Source organism: Phyllobates terribilis, unplaced genomic scaffold (assembly GCF_046119375.1).
Source record: "Phyllobates terribilis strain yellow unplaced genomic scaffold, ASM4611937v1 Scaffold_3__8_contigs__length_932513732, whole genome shotgun sequence".
NCBI lineage: Eukaryota > Metazoa > Chordata > Amphibia > Anura > Dendrobatidae > Phyllobates > Phyllobates terribilis.
In genome coordinates this window covers 17,269,044-17,290,938 of record NW_027362763.1, presented here as the reverse complement: position 1 = coordinate 17,290,938, position 21,895 = coordinate 17,269,044, and the positions used below count along the sequence as shown (strand labels likewise).

General features: G+C 47.4%; 1 protein-coding gene across 3 annotated transcripts in view; it reads right to left on the bottom strand.

Annotated features, from left to right (window-relative positions):
* Window positions 1–7,005: 7,005 nt before the first annotated feature.
* Window positions 7,006–21,895, bottom strand: part of LOC141258695 (uncharacterized) — an 87,168-nt gene continuing 72,278 nt past the window's right edge. For 2 of the 3 annotated variants that reach the window (XM_073673705.1, XM_073673706.1), the window contains exons 2-3: window positions 19,608–19,996; window positions 7,009–8,616 (exon numbers count right to left, since the gene is read on the bottom strand). In XM_073673705.1, the coding sequence (XP_073529806.1) occupies window positions 7,499–8,616; window positions 19,608–19,659 (1,170 nt within the window). In that variant the 5' untranslated portion in view covers window positions 19,660–19,996 and the 3' untranslated portion in view covers window positions 7,009–7,498. Of the gene's footprint in view, window positions 8,617–19,607; window positions 19,997–21,895 lie in introns of all 3 variants that reach the window. The other variant, XM_073673708.1, reaches the window with a different exon arrangement.

The window sequence follows — 21,895 nt, the reverse complement described above, 5'->3', positions numbered from 1 at the left end:
CAGTCCCTCCTTCATAAATGAAACAGGATGTGTCTGATGATATCTCACACACCACATGGAAAGATAAGGTAGTAAAATGTTAAAATTACATTTACCGGCAAATGTATTTTTCACCGTTAAAAGCAATGCAAAAGTGCAAAAACGCATCAAAAACGCTAAGTGTGAACATAGCCGAAGGTGTGGAGGAGCATTTTTGGTTATTTATTTTGCCTTATATACAAGTCATTATCCTGGAAAGGATGTTCCTTAACATATTTCCCAGGAAAATCCATTTTGTTTTTGTATGTTTTATTGTGAGTCCGTAAAAGTGGCGTAATACTCTGACAACATTGTTGACAGCAGTGACCTGGGAGTCAGAAATGCTTCCAGGGGTCTTCTGCATGCTGATCCCATGTCATTTTAGCACTGTTCCCATTGATTTGGGCAATTTTTAGGCCCCTTGCAGACCTCCGGGGGAAGCCACCGGAAAAATGCTTGAGTTTCCCATAGACTTACAGTACCGACCAAAAGTTTGGACACACCTTCTCATTTAAACATTTTTCTGTATTTTCATGACTATGAAAATTGTACATTCACACTGAAGGCATCAAAACTATGAATTAACACATGTGGAATTATATACTTAACAAAAAAGTGTGAAACAATTGAAAATATGTCTTATATTCTAGGTTCTTCAAAGTAGCCACCTTTTGATTTGATGACTGCTTTGCACACTCTTGGCATTCTCTTGATGAGCTTCAAGAGGTAGTCACCGGAAATGGTCTTCCAACAATCTTGAAGGAGTTCCCTGAGATGCTTAGCACTTGTTGGCCCCTTTGCCTTCACTCTGCGGTCCAGCTCACCCCAAACCATCTCAATTGGGTTCAGGTCTGGTGACTGTGGAGGCCAGGTCATCTGGCGTAGCACCCCATCACTCTACTACTTGGTCAAATAGCCCTTACACAGCCTGGAGGTGTGTTTGGGGTCATTGTCCTGTTGAAAAATAAATGATGGTCCAACTAAACGCAAACCGGATGGAATAGCATGCCGCTGCAATGCTGTGGTAGCCATGCTGGTTCAGAATGCCTTCAATTTTGAATAAATCCCCAACAGTGTCACCAGCAAAGCACCCGCACACCATCACACCTCCTCCTCCATGCTTCACGGTGGGAACCAGGCATGTAGAGTCCATCCGTTCACATTTCCTGCGTCGCACAAAGACACAGTGGTTGGAACCAAAGATCTCAAATTTGGACTTGACTCGCCCCCTGGGCCGGGGGCACCCGGAACCGGGCTTCAGTGCGATGTTGGGGGTAGTAGTGGCAACCCGATCCCGTGGCTCAGGGTGGTCAGACCAAATGCTGGCAGTCTATTTATATGGTTTGCAATGTCCGACTACGTGGATTGCGGTCAGAGTGAACCGCCGCTGCAGAGCAGACCGCTGAGGCTGGTGTTGTGGTTGCAGCAGGGAATAGCATAACTCCCCACGGGAGGAGTGTAGCCTCAGGGCAGTGAGCTTAGATGGTGGGGGTTGTGGTGCAGGGCGTCCCAGTACCTTTAGTGCTGGCGCGGTAAGAAACACAGAGACAACGTGTTGCAGTCCAGGGTCTTTTACTCACAGTTGATATCCAAGTCACTTCCACCGGTAATGACTGCCCAAGCCATGCTGCGTCCACCAGGTGAGGGGCTCGGTCAACCGTCAGGCAATTCAGGAGTATGGCACAGGACTCCCTTCTATCCTTTCTCTGGCTCAAGCCCCACCAGTGACCAAACTTCTGTCCAGCTGCCGCGGATCTATGCGGGCAAACGTGGGCCCCGTTTCCCGCTATCCTGTATGGTGCCTTCCGAGCAGGTTTGGCGGGGGGTCGCACCAATAGATGATCACGACCTCCGGTCTTTGGCTGAGGGATAATTTACCTCCACCAACTTGGGAATCCGGTACCCTTATTCTGCCTGACCATTCACCCGTTATCTCGTGGGTTCTTAGGGTCCCTTCTTGTTTCTGAGCCTTTCTACTTCTCTGTCTCTTCTCCTTCTTTCCTGTTCCTTCTTCTCCTTCTCTTCCATCGGCCTCTTCTCCAGGCCTACTTCTCCTTCCTTCCTCCTCTCTGGCCCTGGCCTTTTCTCTAGGCCTGCCTTCTGAGCAGAGCTCCTACAGAGCCCCTGCTCCCTGTCACTTCTCCACTGAACTTCTCCCAGAACTAAGATGGTGCCAACCTTTTATACCTCCTCCTCTGTGTGTGAGCTCAGGTGACCAGCACCCAATGAGCTCCTACCTATGCTCAGAAACCGTCCCCTTCTGCTCCTACACCACTGGGTTTTCCTCCCCCCTCCCCACTCCAGCCAGGGACATAGTCAGATGTGCCTGCATAAATATATAAATGGGAGCACCGTAAGAGCTGTCCCCCGGAAATGGGGTGTGTGTGGTGTATGCAGCTAACTGAGCCCTGGTCCACACTCCATCCTTACCTGAGAGTGGAATATCACACCTCTGGTTGAGGTGCAATACCCCTGTAGCGGCCGAACCCTCGGGGCGCTACATTCCCCCCTGGTAAATCACAGCACATCCTCGGGCTGGAAAAGAGCAAAAACATTTGATTTACAAGACATGCAAAACTTTTTCAATAACTTTTTACATTTAGAAAACGACCGACATTATTCAATTCCCTTCATGGGAAACATTTTTCTCTTTTTCAACACTTCTCTTTTACTAGACGTTATAAAATATTTTGAACGCTACCGGAACTCTTTTATCAGACACTATATAAAACATTTTTACTATCATATTATTCTTTTAGCAGCATATAAAACTTTTCATATGAAACATTTTCACGTAAAACATTTTCTTGTGCCCTGACTGCGGTGCAACTTGCAACCAGGTGTCCATTTTTCTTAAAGGTGCAAAAGTCTAGCAAACTTCTGTTGAGGTAGACGTTGCAGTCCTTTTCTTATAAAACCAATAGGGGGCGCTTTAGGAAGCGCAACTATTTACAGGGATGGCCGTTCTCAGTCCTCGGCCAGTTTGGGAAGGGGATGGCTGCTCTCAGTCCTCAGCCAGGTTAGGGAAAAGGGATAACTTTGCACAGTTAACAGTCCCATAACAGTCCCAACGGGGACCACACTCAAATTTGAAACAGTCCCACGTACCCTGTCGGGTAACTATACACAATGGTATGCTACTGTTCACTGGTAGCGATACCCTCCATCCGCGCCTCGTTCCTCATAGTGGTGGTCTTCAGACCCATCCGTGCCCTCTTGATCATCAGGTACTGAGTAGCGCTGCTCTTCTTCTATTACTCTGTGGACGTGGAGGGCATACCACCCCTTCACGCCTCGGTGTCGGGTGTAGGACACCACGTCTCCAGGATACAGATCCCGCCCACGATGACCTTCCAGCAGGTGGCTCTCGACATCCCTCCGGGTTACGAACACATCGCTTATCGTGTTCGGGTCCCTGATGAAACCCCAGCCATGCTCCATTTGGAATTTGACAACAGTCCCGGTGGCTCGGGGACCGCGGGCAGCTTGAGGGTCTCGCCGGGTTCTCATCTTCTGCTCCGCACTTTGAGCCTGCAACTGCTCCTGCCTTACGCGTCGCTCCCGTTGCTCTCTCTCGAACAGCGCCAACTGCTGGCGGCTAGACTCCCGTCGGCGGGCAGTGCCCGCCCGAGTTTCCTGGGTAAACCCCATCAGATCTTCTCCGGTCGAATCCCACTCGTACTGGGCGTCCTCCATCGGGGGCTGGGAAACTTCCATGGGCCTCGGAGCAGGTATGAGGGGCTCTGGCAGGGCTCCGGCCTCCGCATACGGGCCTCCCCGGAGACGGGGGTTAACCCATTCGGGGGGCCAGATGAAAGGCTGTCCGTCTGGACTTGTGTGTTGGGCGAATAGGTCCGCGCCCAGAGGTGGTATGGTAGAGGAAGGGGGCGCTGGCGGGTTAGCGGCGCCCGGAGGCACTAGGCCTTGCGACCAGGCCTGCCGTGAATGCCTTCCGATCGCGCCCGGGGTCAGAGGGCACGGCGCAGGGCGGGGTTCGCCGGCGGTGTCGGCGGCCTGGGGGCCGGTTGGTAGCGGTGGGGGCGCGGTGTCAGTGACAGTTCCCGAGGCTTCGGGCTCCGCAACAGGATGCAGGGGCAGGTTTACGGCCCCAGGACTCGGGGTAAGGACGCCCCCGTTACCTGCCTCCGCTGCCGCAGCCTCCTCCGCGGAGTCGTCCTCGGCCTCCGGTCCACTCTCACCGCCCTCGGAGGCAGGCATGCTGCTGGATGGTTGCGGCGTTCCCTGCGGCTGGATCACGGCCCGCCGGGCCATCTCTTCCTTCCACCCGGCGATGACGTCCCGCTGCGCTCGGATCATCCTCCGGTCCAGCTCCTCCAGTGCAGCCCGCATGTATTCTGGGTCCTCCTTGGGGAGTTGCGCTAGCAGCTCCGCGAAGCTGCATGGGGATTCGGCCTGCAGCAGGCCCCTCATCAGGGTACTGGAGCTGGCTCCTCTCTCCATCTCCGGATGTGGTCCGGTGAGACTGATCCAAACCACACCCTGCCCCACAGTTTTCTTCTCTTTCCACCCCCATTGGGAGTGGTCTTGGGGCCATCTGCTGACAATCACTTTCAGGGGCAGCCCCCCCACCTTGATGGACACCTCTACAGCCGCACTCATGGCTGTTGGGGGTGGGCTCCTTCTTTGGTGCCATTCTGGGACCTGGCCAACGATGGGAGGTGGCTTCCTGTTATCTTTTGGCGCGCACATTATGGCGTCCGTTCTTCTGGGGCGGGCGCCATCTTTCATACAGTGAAACAGTCTCTTTTCAGGCGTGCAATACCCGTTTGTGGCGGGTTGGTCACGATCCTGCCGACTACGCCAAAGCTGACTCGCCCCCTGGGCCGTGGGGCACCCGGAACCGGGCTTCAGTGCAATGTTGGGGGTAGTAGTGGCAACCCCATCCCGTGGCTCAGGGTGGTCAGACCAAATGCTGGCAGTCTATTTATATGGTTTGCAATGTCCGATTACGCCACCCGTGGATTGCGGTCAGAGTGAACCGCCGCTGCAGAGCAGACCGCTGAGGCTGGTGTTGTGGTTGCAGCAGGGAATAGCATAACTCCCCACGGGAGGAGTGTAGCCTCAGGGCAGTGAGCGTAGATGGTGGGGGTTGTGGTGCAGGGCGTCCCAGTACCGTTAGTGCTGCCGCGGTAAGAAACACAGAGACAATGTGTTGCAGTCCAGGGTCTTTTACTCACAGTTGATATCCAAGTCACTTCCACCGGTAATGACTGCCCAAGCCGTGCTGCGTCCACCAGGTGAGGGGCTCGGTCAACCCTCAGGCAATTCAGGAGTATGGCACAGGACTCCCTTCTATCCTTTCTCTGGCTCATGCCCCACCAGTGACCAAACTTCTGTCCAGCTGCCGCGGATCTATGCGGGCAAACGTGGGCCCCATTTCCCGCTATCCTGTATGGTGCCTTCCTAGCAGGTTTGGCGGGGGGTCGCACCAATAGATGATCACGACCTCCGGTCTTTGGCTGAGGGATAATTTACCTCCACCAACTTGGGAATCCGGTACCCTTATTCTGCCTGACCATTCACCCGTTATCTCGTGGGTTCTTAGGGTCCCTTCTTGTTTCTGAGCCTTTCTACTTCTCTGTCTCTTCTCCTTCTTTCCTGTTCCTTCTTCTCCTTCTCTTCCATCGGCCTCTTCTCCAGGCCTACTTCTCCTTCCTTCCTCCTCTCTGGCCCCGGCCTTTTCTCTAGGCCTGCCTTCTGAGCAGAGCTCTTACAGAGCCCCTGCTCCCTGTCACTTCTCCACTGAACTTCTCCCAGAACTAAGATGGTGCCCACCTTTTATACCTCCTCCTCTGTGTGTGAGCTCAGGTGACAAGCACCCAATGAGCTCCTACCTATGCTCAGAAACCGTCCCCTTCTGCTCCTACACCACTGGGTTTTCCTCCCCCCTCCCCACTCCAGTCAGGGACATAGTCAGATGTGCCTGCATAAATATATAAATGGGAGCACCGTAGAGCTGTCCCCCGGAAATGGGGTGTGTGTGGTGTATGCAGCTAACTGAGCCCTGGTTCACACTCCATCCTTACCTGAGAGTGGAATATCACACCTCTGGTTGAGGTGCAATACCCCTGTAGCCGCCGAACCCTCGGGGCGCTACAGACTCATCAGACCAAAGCACAGATTTCCACTGGTCTAATGTCCATTCCTTGCGTTCTTTAGCCCAAACAAGTCTATTCTGCTTGTTGCCTGTCCTTAGCAGTGGTTTCCTAGCAGCTATTTTACCATGAAGGCTTACTGCACAAAGTCTACTCTTAATAGTTGTTGTAGAGATGTGTCTGCTGCTAGAACTCTGTGTGGCATTGACCTGGTCTCTAATCTGAGCTGCTGTTAACCTGCGATTTCTGAGGCTGGTGACTCGGATAAACTTATCCTCAGAAGCAGAGGTGACTCTTGGTCTTCCTTTCCTGGGGCTGGTTTTTGCAACTGCACTTGGGGACACTTTCAAAGTTTGCCCAATTTTTCAGACTGACTGACCTTCAGTTCTTAAAGTAAAGATGGCCACTCGATTTTCTTTACTTAGAATTTGTATTATGGCAAGAAAAAATCAGCTAACAGTCTATTCAGTAGGACTATCAGCTGTGTATCCACCTGACTTCTGCACAACACAACTGATGGTCCCAACCCCATTTATAAGGCAAGAAATCCCACTTACTAAACCTGACAGGGCACACCTGTGAAGTGAAAACCATTTCCGGTGACTACCTCTTGAAGCTCATCAAGAGAATGCCAAGAGTGTGGGAAGCAGTCATCAAAGCAAAAGGTGGCTACTCTGAAGAACCTAGAATATAAGACATATTTTCAGTTGTTTCACACTTTTTTGTTAAGTATATAATTCCACATGTGTTAATTCATAGTTTTGATGCCTTCAGTGTGAATGTACAATTTACAAAGTCATGAAAATACAGAAAAATCTTTAAATGAGAAGGTGTGTCCAAACTTTTGGTCTGTACTGTACATTGGGCTTATTACTCGGTCCGAGCACTCGAGCATTTCAATTTGCTCGATCCGAACAATAAACACCCAAGCATTTTAGTGCTCGCTCATCACTAATAGTCACTTTTCAGCACCAGATTGGAGGATCACTTTAGTGAAGTTATCAGGGCTGTCCTTAGGGTTAGGGTTTCTTGAAACGGTGCCATTACTTCCCCATTACTGGCCATGAAATTAACGGGTCAGAGCTGTTATACTAGTGTAACGAAATTAAGTTACTGGGTGGGAATCAACAAGAAAAAGTGGAAGTGAAATGATAATGAAGCGGTGACTGCGGATCGCCTGAACGATGGTTCTGGGCATTTCAAGCAATGAATATTTATTCTCAGAAATAAAAAGTACAAAAAAAACCACAATTATGTGCAATGTAAAATGTGGCCCGTAAACTTAGTGACCAATGTGGGAAGATTTTCAGCCACAAAACTCTGAAGTAAATACTGAGACAACAGACAATTGGATGGTACCAAATCTAAAGAAGCTCAATCTCTGCATGCATCTTCTGATGTCGGCTCATGTTAGAGCAGTGCCGGAAGGACTTCCCGCACTCTTTACACTTATACGGCTTCTCCCCTGTGTGGACCCGGTGATGTTTCTTCAGCTCTGAGCTCAGTATAAAGCTTTTGGCACAGACATCACAGGTAAATGGTCTCTCGCCTGTGTGAGTTCTTCTGTGCCTTATAATCTGGGACCTCTGACTAAAGCATTTGCCACATTCGGTGCATGTGAATGGTTTAATCCCAGAGTGCGTTCTTTGGTGTATGACGAGGTCTGAGCTGCGAATAAAGCTATTTCCACACTCAATACATATAAATGGTTTCTCTCCGGTGTGAGTCCTATAGTGAACCATCAGATCCGCACTCTGACTGAATCTCCTCCCGCACTCTATGCATGCATACGGCTTCTCCCCGGTATGGATTCTCTCATGGTTCTTCAGTCCTGAATTCTGACTGAACTGCTTCCCACAGTAGATACAAGTGTACGGCTTCTCTCCGGTGTGGATCCTTTCATGTTTTCTTAGCACAGAACTTCTGCCAAAGTGCTTCCCACAAAAGAAGCATCCATATGGCTTCTCTCCTGTGTGTGTTCGCTGATGAACTATAAGATTGGATTTCCCAATAAAGGTTTTCCCACAATCTGTGCACACAAACTCTCGGCCTGTTTTCTTTTGCTCCTGAGTTTGTATCTGAGAACCACTTACGTCACTGAGAGTGCTGCTCCCAGCAAGGGTAGGGTTCAGGTCCAGACTTGTGCGGCTGTGTAACTTCTGGTGCTCAACATATGTGACCTCTTGAGAGAAGCTCTGTCCACACTCAATACAGATATACGAGCTGGAACTCATAGCTGGGATTGACTCCAGGCCATCCTCACAGTCCAGTCTGCCAAAACAGGAGCTAGTGTGTAGAAGGCTTCGATGCTGGCCAGGCGGTACAGGTAATGGAAATTCTATTGAAAAGGTTCTGGGCATCTTCATGGGCTCACATATTGTTCTGCGATTTCGTCGTTTTGGAGTCTGGAGTGAGGCATCATTCACACGGTCGATCCTTTCCAGGTTTTGTGTATCTCTTGTTAGATGAATGTTTGGTGGTACTGAGAAAAAAGAATACTGCAATGTTTAGTTATCACGTGGACTTAAGGCAATGTGTCAATTTACTGGAGTTAAATTTCTGTGTTCTTATCGTTAAAGGGGTTGTCTGGTCCAAAACGATAAGTCTGCAGTCACTCTGTGTGACTGCAGGCTCAAGAATCACGCCCAGTGCTTGCACTGTGTGCTGCGGGGATTCACCGGTTTCTAAGCCGGGACCGGAGGGTATGTATGGGTTATGCATACTCCCAGACTCCGTCGAGTGGGTGCGGCCTAGCGCCATAAAGTTGTATGGAGTGAGGCCACGCCCTCTAGTTAGCCATGCCCACTGCACATCCATGTCTCTAGACAGGGCGTGGCCTTGCTCCATACAAATGTATAGAGCGAGGCCACGCCCACTGAACTGACTCTGGGCGGGAGTGTGTATAACTCATACATACCCTCTCAGAAACCGGCAAATCCCAACAGCACACAGTGCGTGCGCTGGGGGGATTCATAAGCCTACAGTCACACAGAGTGACTGCAGAGTTATCGTTTTGGACCAGACAACCCATTTAATAATATTAGATGAAGTAGGCTGCCCAACACTATATTACTGCACCCCACAAGGACAAACACCCAAATTCCCCAAACCAACACATTAAGGGCCTGGCTGTACCCTGCAACATTGAACAATTTGCAACAAAAAAGAGCCATATTTACCAACATCAGGTCACATTATTAAATGCACTACAGGATGCAACAGCCCCCATGATAATGGCGAAGGCAGCACAGGAGCAAAATACTGGGGAAACAGCCACTCACTCCCCGACCATTCAAATATCTATTTATAATATTAGGCAACCACCCCTCCATAACTGGTCAGTATATGAGTGGTAGATTCATCAGTATCTTGCTGCCTTTATCATTGGGGTCATTGCAGAAACCTACACTGTAGTATATATTGTTACCTGGTGCTGATAAATATCACTGTCTTTTTTCTTTGATGTTTTTTTGAATTTCATGTCCTTTTCTGTGAGTGCTTTGAATTTTTAGTGTAGGGACTCACCAGATAATAAGGACCCTTAACGCGGGTTGTGAGCTTGCGTATTTTGACCAATATCACATATTATATACATCTTTAGTGTTTGCATGGAGAATTCAGGTGTTTGTCCTTTTGGTGTGCACTTATAAAGTGCTGGGCAGCCCGTCTTATCCTACATCTGTTCCTCCTCTTTCTCCTTCTCAACCCATCGACGTAGGAGAGACAGAACAAAACTTGTGTGGGTACTAGCCTCTTTTGCGCTGTCAGAGAGCTCCTGTTCCTCCTCCTCCTCCTCATTGTTACCCAGTCTGCGCTGAGCAGATGAGATGAGGAAGGGCTGTGTAGTATCTCCCTGTCTCATATCTTTCTCTGTCTCCACCTGGTCCGCATGCAAAGCTTCATATTTAATTTTCAGCAGCGAATGTTTAAATAGGCACAGAAGCGGGATCGTTGCACTGATCAGGGCTGGCTTTAGGTTTTTATGGGCCCCTGGCGAAAAGTCTGAGTTGGCCCCTTTAACACATACCACGATTCATGATGCACAGATACCTAGCAGACAAAATATAGGTATAGTACAATGCCAAAGATTTCACTTACATGAGTGATATCTATTGTAAATTCTACAATAGCTGAGAAACCGGCGAATCCTCGAAGCACACACTGCGTGAGCTGGGGGAATTCAAAAGTCAGCAGTCACACAGAGTGACTGCAGACTTATCATTTTAGATCGGACATTATAGTCCTCCATACAGTATTATGGGCACCACATAATCCTCCATACAGAATTATGGGCACCCGATAGTCCTCAATACAGCATAACAAGTGTCATATATTGCTTCAAACAAAATAATGGACCCCATATAATGTTCCATACAGAATAATGGACCCCATATAATGTTCCATACAGAATAATGGACCCCATATAATTCTCCATACTGAATAATGGGCCCCATATAACGCTCCATACAGAGTAATGGACCCAATATAATGCTCCATACAGAAAAGGCTTCATATAATGCTCCATACTGAATAATGGGCCTCATATAATGCTCCATACAAATATCTGAAGTTCTATACTTTCGATAATAATGGGACCCATTTTTTTAGTGGCAGGATCAGCTGAGTAACAATATGCATAATTTTCCATAGCTGTATGCCCCCCGGTGAGTGGTAAAGCAAAAGTACAAAATAACAGACCGCAGCTATGTCATGCGTGGTCACTAAAGAAAGGTAAATTCATAATGGAAAATATGGCGTCACTTGCAAACTTCTGCAATCAACCAGCGATAAGTTATCCCAGAAGTTATGCTAATAAAAATATGAAGACTGGAGCCCAGCCCACGTGAGGTCATCACAGGGGGTGTGTGGGCAGGTCTCCCTCTTCAGCATAAAAGATCTAACCAAAGGGGGGGTCAGTATTCATTGCTTGGGGGGGTATAGATTCTATAAGCAAAGGATCACCTTCGATAATGGTCAAATCAAATTGGAGCGCCTCCCCTCCACCTATACTGAATCGTCCCTGCAATCTTTATAGTAAGTCTTCTGTAATCCCTGTTTATTTTATTTGTGTAACTGTATATTCTGTATTGTAATGTCTCCTTTCGTATATTTTTCATAAACACTGCCTCCCTTTTGGATTAAATATAAAATTTAATAGTTGTTTCTTTTGCTCTGTAATCGTTCCCTCCCCCAAAACCAGACGCTACCAGAAAGCAGGCGACTGATCAAGCCTGTATTATATTTTAAAAGCTGGTCTGTGGTGGCACCGAATAATCATAAATGGGCTATCATGAAGCTGGCAGTGGCCGTACTGGAGCGTATACACATAATCTATGCGTTGGAATCCGGAGGTGTGTACGCCATATGCTCACTGTGCGCTTGCCAATACCTACGTGGTGAGTAGTCGGGTTCGTGTGCTTGCGAATCCCTGACGAAATCCGGACAGAGTGACGGCAATGGTGACATATTGTGTGATCTCCCAGGTGTCGTCCCTGACAGTATGTATGTACCGGGAGACTAGGTCACAGATGTATGGAGGAGACAGGTTGTGGCTTTGTATGCCAAGGTTAGGGTTTTGAACTGGAGTCTCTGGACGATGGGGAGCCAGTGAATGGATTGACAGAGGGGAGAAGCAGTGGAATAGCGGGGGGACAGGTGGATTAGCCGGGCAGCAGAGTTTAGGATAGATTGGATGGGTGTGAGAGTGTTAGAGGGGAGGCCACAGAGCAGGAGATTGCAGTAGTTGAGGTGGGACAATTCTAACATTTCTACTCTGGTGAAATTGATACCTGTCAGGGACGCACAGGGATGGGACCGGGGAGATCACAAAATATCAGAATTATGGAACTTGAGCTATTTCATATCGGTGCCGGATGTCCTGAGAACTTGTGGCTGGCAATTGTTCTAATTATTTGCGAGGGTGTTTGAAGTCTAACAAGCTATTTCCTCTTTCCTTCAATCTCTGCCCCTCTGCTGGAGGTGTCTATTTTGCAGGTCTCTGTTTAATTCTCCCCTGCCTCTGCCAGGGAAAAATAGCCTCACATTTTAATTAGGTTATAGCTTTACAAGTCACTTCTGCTGTAGGTGATAATTTGCAGAGAGACAGAGGCTGGACTGTCAGCTCTCCTCTTGTGACAAATGGTGGATAAGGGAGGGGTGAGAGGCAAGAGGGGTTTGGGAAAAATTGTTAATATTTTCTTAATATTTCCCTGACATCTCCCCCTCTTTGAGGTGGTGTAGGGGCTGATTTACAGATCGCCCCTTTAAGCCCACCTCCTGGCCCACCTTTCCTGCTGATCCCACAAGCCGTGAACCCAACTTGCCCACTACCCTGATGGACTGGGGATCCAGCTTTCTGATCACCCTGACCGGTTCGGGATATATTTTCCCCACACCTCTGACAGACTATGGGTACCTTCCTCCCATACTCCTGACAGACAGCAGACAGGGGGATCCACATTTCCCTTACCTGGCCTGATTGTGGGGCCTACCTCTCTGTCATTGTTACTTTGGGAGCTGTGTTCACTAGGGGGGAGCAACAACCGGCCATGTCACAGTCCGTCGTGATACTGGTCGGCGGCACGGGACCACTTTCCCGATGATCCCCGTGTTTCTCCTCAACCTTTCTCACTTCTGGAGCCATGCTAGTCATGGGACAGCTATCACCGACCATGTCACCATCTGGCGTGACCTCACCTGTACGGGACGACCTGCTTCCTGGTGTCCGTGCCTGCTCCCCTTGCCCATAGCACTTATACTGGCTCGCTTTAGGGGATCCTCAGCAGCATCACCCCGCGGGGTGAGGTGGATGACTTCCCCTTTACCACAACACACACTTTTATTATACATCTCATTGACATTTTTGACAGTGGCATTATATGACATATCAGATCTGAGAAGGTTGTCAGGAATGTATCGTGCAACCGACCGTACCAGATCAGTTCCCAATAGCACATTAGAGGGGAGATTCTCTGATACCCCCACTTCCCTTAACCCCCTCCCCGCACCGCAGTCCAGGAAAACTTGGGCCATCGGTATGGGACGGCGGACACCCCCAAACCCGGTGACAGTCAGGGTCTTCCCAGGAATGAGTTCCTCTGGTAACACAAACTCAGGGCTGATGACGGTCTGTTCGGCTCCGATATCCTTGAGTCCTATAGTGACTTTATCACCCACGCTGATTGATTGCAAGTTGTCACAGACCCCCACAAAAAGAACTGCTGCAGTAGGCCCCTGGACCTTAGGTGTGTGGTTCTTCTTTTGGCTCTGCGGTCAGGTGAGGCTGATGTGACCAGTCTTGTCACAGGTATAGCACCTGTGTGCGTCAGATGCAGGCCGGGCGCTGGAAGATGACGCAGGACCAGCTGAGGGCCGGCTGGCTGGAACACTGGGGGTGGTTGTAGGCTTACCCCCCCTTCCAGCTGGCGGCGGGTGACTTCCACACCTCTGGTGTGCGGTTGGCCTCATAGACATCTGTGATCTGGGCTGCCTCCTTTGACTCCCGGTCCAGCACAAACTGTCTCACCTGCACAGGGCAAAGATGAAGAAACTGGTCCTTCACCATCAGATCCTTCAGTTCCTTGAAGGTTGTGACCGACAGTCCATGGACCCACTGCTCAAAGTTGGTCCTGAGCCCATCCACCATGTCACTGTAGCTGTCATGTGGTCCACATTGGAGGGCTCTGAACTTTTTCCGGTAAACCTCCGCAGTCAGCTGGTACTTTTTTATCAGGGCCTGCTTGACGGCCTCATAGTCTTTATCGTGTACTCGAGGGAGAGAAGCAAACACCTCCAGAGCTTTTCCTCAGAGCCCTGGGGTTAAATACCTGGCCCACTGGGCTTCAGGCAGCTGATACTGTCTGCAGGCTTTTTCAAATCCTCGCAGAAATGTGTCCTAGTCTCCGTCTTTTTCCATTACAGGGAAATGTTCAGGACGGGGTTTAAAACTGTTGCCACTGTTGGACTCACGGGTCTGTGTGGAGGATGGCTCCTTCTGAATCCGGGCTAGCTCCAGCTGGTGTTGTCGGTCAGTCTCCTGCTCAGCTTGGGCCTGTCGCTCAGCAGCCTCTTAGAATTTTAGGATGAGCTGCAGCCGTCCTTCACGATTATCTGTTGTGAGTTGCTCCAAGTCCATCTGCAGGTGGGGGTCCATACTACCCTGGCTGCGGGTCTGGCTGGCAATCACAGGTGGGACCCCTGCAGCAGTGCCATCCGGGCCTTGGCTGGCCGCCCCATCATCAGCGCTCTGCTGTCGGACTGGCTCTGTGGCACCTTGCAACAGTTCAGCAATCAGTTAGGCCTTGGTTTTGCCCATGGAGTCAATCTGTCTTAGCTCACAGAGGGCAGCGAGTGTCCTTTGACTGCTGTTGATACCAGGACTCTCCACGTGTCGCCATCGTTGCCAAATAAAAGATAGGACAGAAAAACATGAGAAGGGGAGGGGATGCATCTGCTGCATGTGCAGTAATGTCCCAGATAAAAAAAATATTAAAACACTGAGTCTGATTTCTTAAAACTCTGCACAGAATTCTCGCAAGAACCGTGCAAGTTTTAAGCAACAGGATTGATTGCTCAATCCAGCCACTGATGTTCTGTAATATCCCACCGCTTGCCACCAATTTGACAGGGACGCACAGGGACGGGACTGGGGGGATCACGCAATATCTCACCGCTGCCGTCAAGTCATCAGTAATTCACAGGATTGAGCAGGGATTCGCGAGCACACAATCAAGACTACTCACTACTTCGGTATCGGCAAGCGACCAGTGAGCGTATGGCGTCACCTCCGGATTCCAATGCATGGAATATTTGTATACGTCCCCCGTATAGTCACTGTCAGCTTCACAATAGCCCAATTATTATTCGCTGCCACCACTGTCCAGATTTGAAATATAATACAGGCCTGGTCGGACGCCTGCGTTCTGGTAGCGTATATGGCTTCGGGGGAGGGAACGATTACAGGACAAAAGAAACAGAACTATTAAATTTTATACTTAATCCAAAAGAGAGGCAGTGTTATGAAAAATACACAAGATTTTACAAAAGGGGACAAAACAATACATAGGCAGTTACACAAAAGAATAAGGATTGAAGAAGAAACTTACTCTATACAGTTCGCAGGGATGACTCAGCATAGGTGGAGGGGAGACGCTCCAAATTTGACTGTTATCGAACAGGATTCTTTGCTATAATTAATATATACTCTTGGCAAAGAATATGGATCAATCTTCGCCAGGGAGGGCCAAAAAAATGGCAAATGGGGTTCAATGACGATAAATGTAAGGTCATGCACATGGGAAAGAAAAACAGCAGTCACCCATACATATTAAATGGGAAACCGTTGGGAAAATCTGACATGGAGAAGGACCTGGGAGTCTAGGTTAACAGCAAATTAAATTGGAGTGCCCAGTGTCAGGCAGCAGCTGAGAAGGCAAATAGAGTCATGGCATGCATCAGAAGAGGAATAGGGGCATTTGATGAGAACATTGTTCTTCCTCTGTATAAAGCGCTGGTAAGGCCGCACTTAGAATATTGTGCACAGTTCTGGGCTCCAGTGCTCAGGAAAGACATATTGGAGCTAGAGAGGGTACAAAGGAGGGTGACTAAGGTAATAAAGGGAATGGAGGGAGTAGAATACCCAGAGAGGTTGTCAAAATTAGGCCTATTTACGTTGGAAAAGAGAAGGCTTAGGGGAGACCTCATAAACATGTATAAATTCATCAGGGGGCAGTACAGAGATCTCTCCCATGACCTGTTTATACCAAGGATGGTGACAAAGACGAGGGGGCACACTATGCGTCTGGAGGAAAGGAGGTTCCTGCACCAGCATAGAAGGGGATTCTTTACGGTCAGAGCCGTGAGACTCTGGAACTCTCTGGGAGAGGAAGTGGTGATGTCCAACTCACTTAATGAGTTCAAGAGAGGCCTGGACGCCTTTCTTGAGAACAATAAAATTACATCTTATGCTCAGTGACAGTTAATTAATCCAGATTGGAGTCGGGAAGTGAATTTTTCCTCAATGATGTAAATTGGCCTATACCGCATGTTTTTTTTTTGCCTTCCCCTGGATCAACGCTGCGGAATAGCTGCAGTGCACAAGAAATAGGCTGAACTGGATGGACGCTTGTCTTTTTTCGGCCTGAGGCTATGTGCCCACGTTGCATTTATGAAGCAGAAAATTTCTGCTTCATTTCTGCAAGTCCTCTCCCGGAAAAACGCATGCGGAATTCCGCACGCGTTTATCGCGCATTTTTTGCGCGTTTATCACGCGTTTTCCACATGCGGAATTGCCTTGCGTTTTTTATGCATTGGACAAAGGCAATTCTGCATGCGGAAACGCAAAATTAAATGACATGCTGCGGATTTTTGAACGCAGCATAAACGCTGCGGAAAAATCCGCAGCATGTGCATAGAACTTGCGGAATCCCATTGGGGACCATGGGGTGCGGGTTACCAAGCGTTTTACAAGCGTTTCCGCTGCGGAAATTCCGCATCAAAAACGCTTGAAAAACGCTACGTGGGCACACAGCCTGATAAACTATGTAACTAACTTCAGTTGCCTCTTTTATGCTGAAGGGGGAGACCGGCCCACACACCCCTGTGATGACATCGTGTGGGCTCGGGCTCCACCTGCACATTTTTATTAAGAGATCTGGTTTTTGGGATAACTTATTGCAGGTTGATCCCAGAAACCCAAAAGTGATACCATATTTTCTATTATGATTTTACATTCATTTAGAGACCACACGTGGCATAAATGCGATCTGCTATTCTGGTGCTTTTGCGCCACAGCCCCCTGGAGGGGCTTACAGCGACAGGAAAATATTCATATTGTTCCTTAGCTGACCCTGTCACTAAAAATGATGGTCCCATTATTATCAGAATTATGGAACTTGAGCTATACCATATTTTGTATCGGTGCCGGATCTCCTGGGAAGTTGTGGCTGGGAATTGTTCTGATTATTTGCGAGGGTGTTTGAAGCCTAACGAGCTATTTCCTCTTTGCTTCAATCTCTGCCACTCTGCTGGAGGTGTCTATTTCACAGGTTTGTCTTTAATTCTCCCCTGCCTCTGCCAGGGAGAAAGACCCTCGCATTTTAATTAGGTTATAGCTTTACAAGTCAATTCTGCTGTAGGTGATAATTTGCAGAGAGACAGATGCTGGACTGTCAGCTCTCCTCTTGTGACAAATGGTGGATAAGGGAGGGGTGAGAGGCAACAGGGGTTTGGGAAAAATTGTTAATATTTTCTTAATATTTCCCTGACAATGCCACTTTGGTGGCCTTTAATTTTTGGGAAAGCAAAGACTCCTGGTTGGGTCTTCTTCATGTGTGTTGTCTGTAGCAGTAGGCCTCCCAGACCAGCAGGCGTCCACTTACTTTTCGTCAACTACCTGTGTTACTATCCTTGAATTTTTGTACCAATACTAATCTGTGAATCTGATTTTTCCGCCATCTGAGTGTGGCTGAGCATAAAAGCAGGTTGAGCTGTGGCATGTGTTTCAGGGCTCCCAGCACAGCAGACCTACACCGATCCCTCACCCACCTCGTCTTAATTGAAGTTCAATTCAAAGTTGTAAATACTGGCCCAGCCCTTGATACCTCATGCATGGTCCATGGCTGATTGCTGCTGTGCCATTATAAAATTTGTACTGTGGGTCAATTGGGGCCACTTTACTGGTGCCTGCCCCTAATGTGATCTGTTTTGGCAGCTTTTGGGCCAGTTTGAAGGTGTTGTGTATGCGTTTGGTTTTGCTTCCCATTGAATCCAATGACGTTCGGCTATGTTCGGCGAATAAATCGGCGAATATTGCAAAATCGGCGATTGTAATCCGAACCGAATATTGAAATATTCGCTCATGTCTACTAGTAATCTCATCAAAACCAAGATGGACTAACCATAGAGTGAGATATCGGATAAAAAGGACTAACCATGGAGGGCTACTGTATATCAGCTAGTAATCCCATCACCATCAAGATGGTCGGGGGTAATGATGATGATGATGATGATATCTGCTGGTCACCACAGAAGGATTTGATGATCAGGAGGGAATGATGATATCTGCTGGTGACCTCAGCAGGATGTGATGATCCTGGGAAATGATGATGATACTGCTCATGATCTCAGGAGGATATAATGATCAAAAAGGGATGACTATTCTCATAACTTCAGAAGGATGTGATGGTTGGGAGACTATGATCATATTTGCTGGTGACCTCAGGAGGAAGTGATAATCTGGTGGGACATAATGATATCTACTGGTGACCTTAGGAAGATCTGTTGATTGGGAGGGGATAAAGATGTTATCTCCTGATGACCTTAGGCGGATGTGATGATGAATGATCAGGTGACCTCAGGGTGATATTGTGATCGGGGATGATGATATTTGTTAGTTATGTCAGCAGGATATGATGATATTTGCTGATGACCTCACAATGATGTTAAGATTTGGAAGGAAATGATGATGACAGCTGCAGGTGATGTCATGATCTCAGAGAGGTGATGATGATAATATTTGCTACTCACTTCCATGGTAATGTTATGATCGGGAATATGATATCTGTAGGTCACATCAGCAGAATGTAATGTTCTGGGGGAGGGGATAATATTTGCTGATGATCTCAGAAGGATGTCATGATCTAGCGGTTGAGATGCCTCAGAAGGATTTGATGATTTGGGTGAGAGATGATATCTGCAGATGAACTTTGGAGGATATGATGATCTGGGGGAGAAGAAGATGATGACATCTATTGGTCATTTTACGGGAATGTGATAACCAGGAGGAGTATGCAATATTTACTAGTGACCTCAGGAGAATGTGATGATATTGGGGTTGATGATTATATTTGCTTGTGACCTTAAAAGGATGTGATGATAGGGGGGAAATGATGATAACTACTAGTGACCGCTGAATGATGTAATGATCGGGAGGGGATGATGATTATATCTGTTGTTGGCCTTGGATAATGTAATTATCAGGAGGTGATGATGATATATACTGGTCACCTCAGCAGGATATGATGATCCAAGGAGATGATGATATTTGCCTGTGACCTCAGGAGAATGTGTTAATCGGGGATGATTGTGATACCAGCTGGAGACTTCAGAATGATATGATGATCGGAGATGATGAGGATAATTGCTCATGACCTCAGGGTGATGTGGTAATTGGAGATATTAATGATATCTGCTAACAACCTCCGAGGGATGTGATGATCTGAGGAGATATCGCCAGGTGACCTCAGGCGGATGTGATGATCAGGAAGACAGATTATTATGATATTTACTGATGACCTAAGGAGAATGTGATGATCGGAGAAGATGATGAAGAAGATGATAGCTGTTGGTCACCTCAGCAGGATGTGATGATCAGGAGGGGATAATGATGCTTGCTGTCCACTGGTGATTTCAAGAAGAGATGCGAGCCTGGGTGGTACCTCTCCATACACTGTATTTGGTAGCCCCTTTACTCACCGCTGATGGACTTTCTGTACTGCTCTGGCTCCTCTTTCGCTCTCTGGGACATGACATTAGTCTTACAGAGTACTAGATGCTGCAAGTCATGGTGTTATTGGGGAGCCCGGGTGCCCTCAGGTGCAGCACTGGTCAGTGACCTGAGTACTAACAATACTACACAGCACATAGGTATATACATCAGCGCCATTACACATAGGGAAGGACAGTATATACTGTACTGTGTCCAGGTGGCCATGTTCCCTTCACATTACAGAGGTAACATTCTGGAAGAGAAGTTCAGGTCGAAAAGATTTCAGCAATAGGACATCAGACGGGACGTCTTCCTTCTGATGAGAGCTGTTCTGCATAGTTTTCCAAGAAGCAGTGAAGTCTCCCTATCTTGATATCTGCAAAGAGAATAGGAGTTGTAGTTAGGGAGTCAAAATGAAAGAAAACAAAAGGTCACATTCCACCAAAACAGCATTACACCCTGGAATTCACTGCTCGGCCAGTGTGTAGGACTGGTTCTGTTGGTATAAATGTATCAATCCAAACACTTTAGGTGCTACCCGAATCTTTAGGGGCAAAGCTGTGGGTACAGTCAAATGTGAAAGTGCAGAAATATTCATGAAAGAGACACACGGGTTCCTCAGATTCATGGTTGGCTTCAACTAATCGAGGGCGGATCACATACCTCTCATATTCTCAAAATTGTTGGTACCCCTCGTTTAATGAAAGAAAAACCCACAATGGTCATAGAAACAACTTGAATCTGACAAAAGTAATAATAAATTAAATGATTAAAAGAAAAGAGATGCGCTGCAAACCACTCATAAAATACAAAAAGAGTGATTCCTACCTGTCTTAGAAAAAATGGTCGTCCAAATGAAGCACTTCAGATATACGCGTGCGGCTTCCAGGGGTCCTTTGAAAAAGTCACAACTGCAACTAGAGATGATGGACAAGTGCCGGAGTCTGTAGAACAAGCCGTGAGTGTTGCAGAAAATGGGTTCAGACAGCGTGTTAACGCCAGAGATAGAGGGCTGCAGAGACCCTCAGAGACTCAGGCTTTCAGGTACATGCAGCCGTTGCATTAGGTGGATACAGGGATGAAGATCATGGGTGAGAGAAACTGCAGACAGCCTGATAGGTGACCGGCCGGTCACACCTGCAGGACCGCTGATGATCAAGGATGTGAGCGCTGAGTATCTGTGTGACGTCACAACAGCCGGGGGATTCCACTGAGGGAACAACAGTCCAGCGCTTATCCGACACGTTTCCGAGGTCAGGGCCTCCTTCGTCGGGGATTTGCAGACACAGGGCGCTCCCTTGTATATATAGGTGGATAATCATCCCATAAATTAGCAAAAAAAAACTCCAAAAAGAAAAAAACAAAAAAAAAAAACACATTTCTTTCCCTTTTTTTTTTCTCCCTCTCTTTCTTTTCCTTTAGTTAAAAGCAAAAAGCTGGATCTCACTGTTGAGGCCATGTGGTTTCAGCGAGTTCCTTCTGAATATCCATCTGCTTTCCGCTTTGGACATTAGTTTGACATAATCGCCACCTCTTCAATGTTTTTTAATTTGTTCAATTCCTCAGAATTTAGTGCCTATTAAATTACCTATATGGGCCATTTTGTAATGTAAAGAGAACAGATAAGCTGTATATTGTTTTATAATATTGTTTGCATGTTCTTTTAATCTCACCTTTAATTGACCTTTTGTTCTCCCTATATAGAGCTTATTACAAGGACATTGTATACAATAAATGATTCCTCTTGATTGACAAGATATGTGTGTATAGATACTGATTGTTTCTTCATCATTAGAAAAAGATAGTACTGATTCCTTCGCCTTAGTTGCTTTGCACATAGTACACACCTTGCAAGGAAAAAAACCTTTTGTCCATTTCTCTTTTATTACCCCATTTTCTTTATACACCACCATAGGGGCTATCTTACGTGACAGATTTTTTGTCCTCCTATATATAAAACTGGGTTTAGGAGGAAAGTACTCTCCAATCATTTTGTCCTCCATTTATTAATTAATTAACGGCCAATACTTTTGGACAATTCTTTTTAATTTACCACATTCATGATTGTACTGCGTGATTATTGGGATTTTAGAAACATCATTATTGCTCTTTTTTTAAAATCACTTATTTTTTGTTTAGCAAGCAGCTGATTTCTAGGAATTTTCCCTCCCTGTTCTCTCCGATTCTCAAGGTCTGTATGATTATAGCCTTTTTGGGTGAATTGGGCTATCATCTTTTCAGATTCATTCTGGTAATCTTCATAATTAGCACAGTT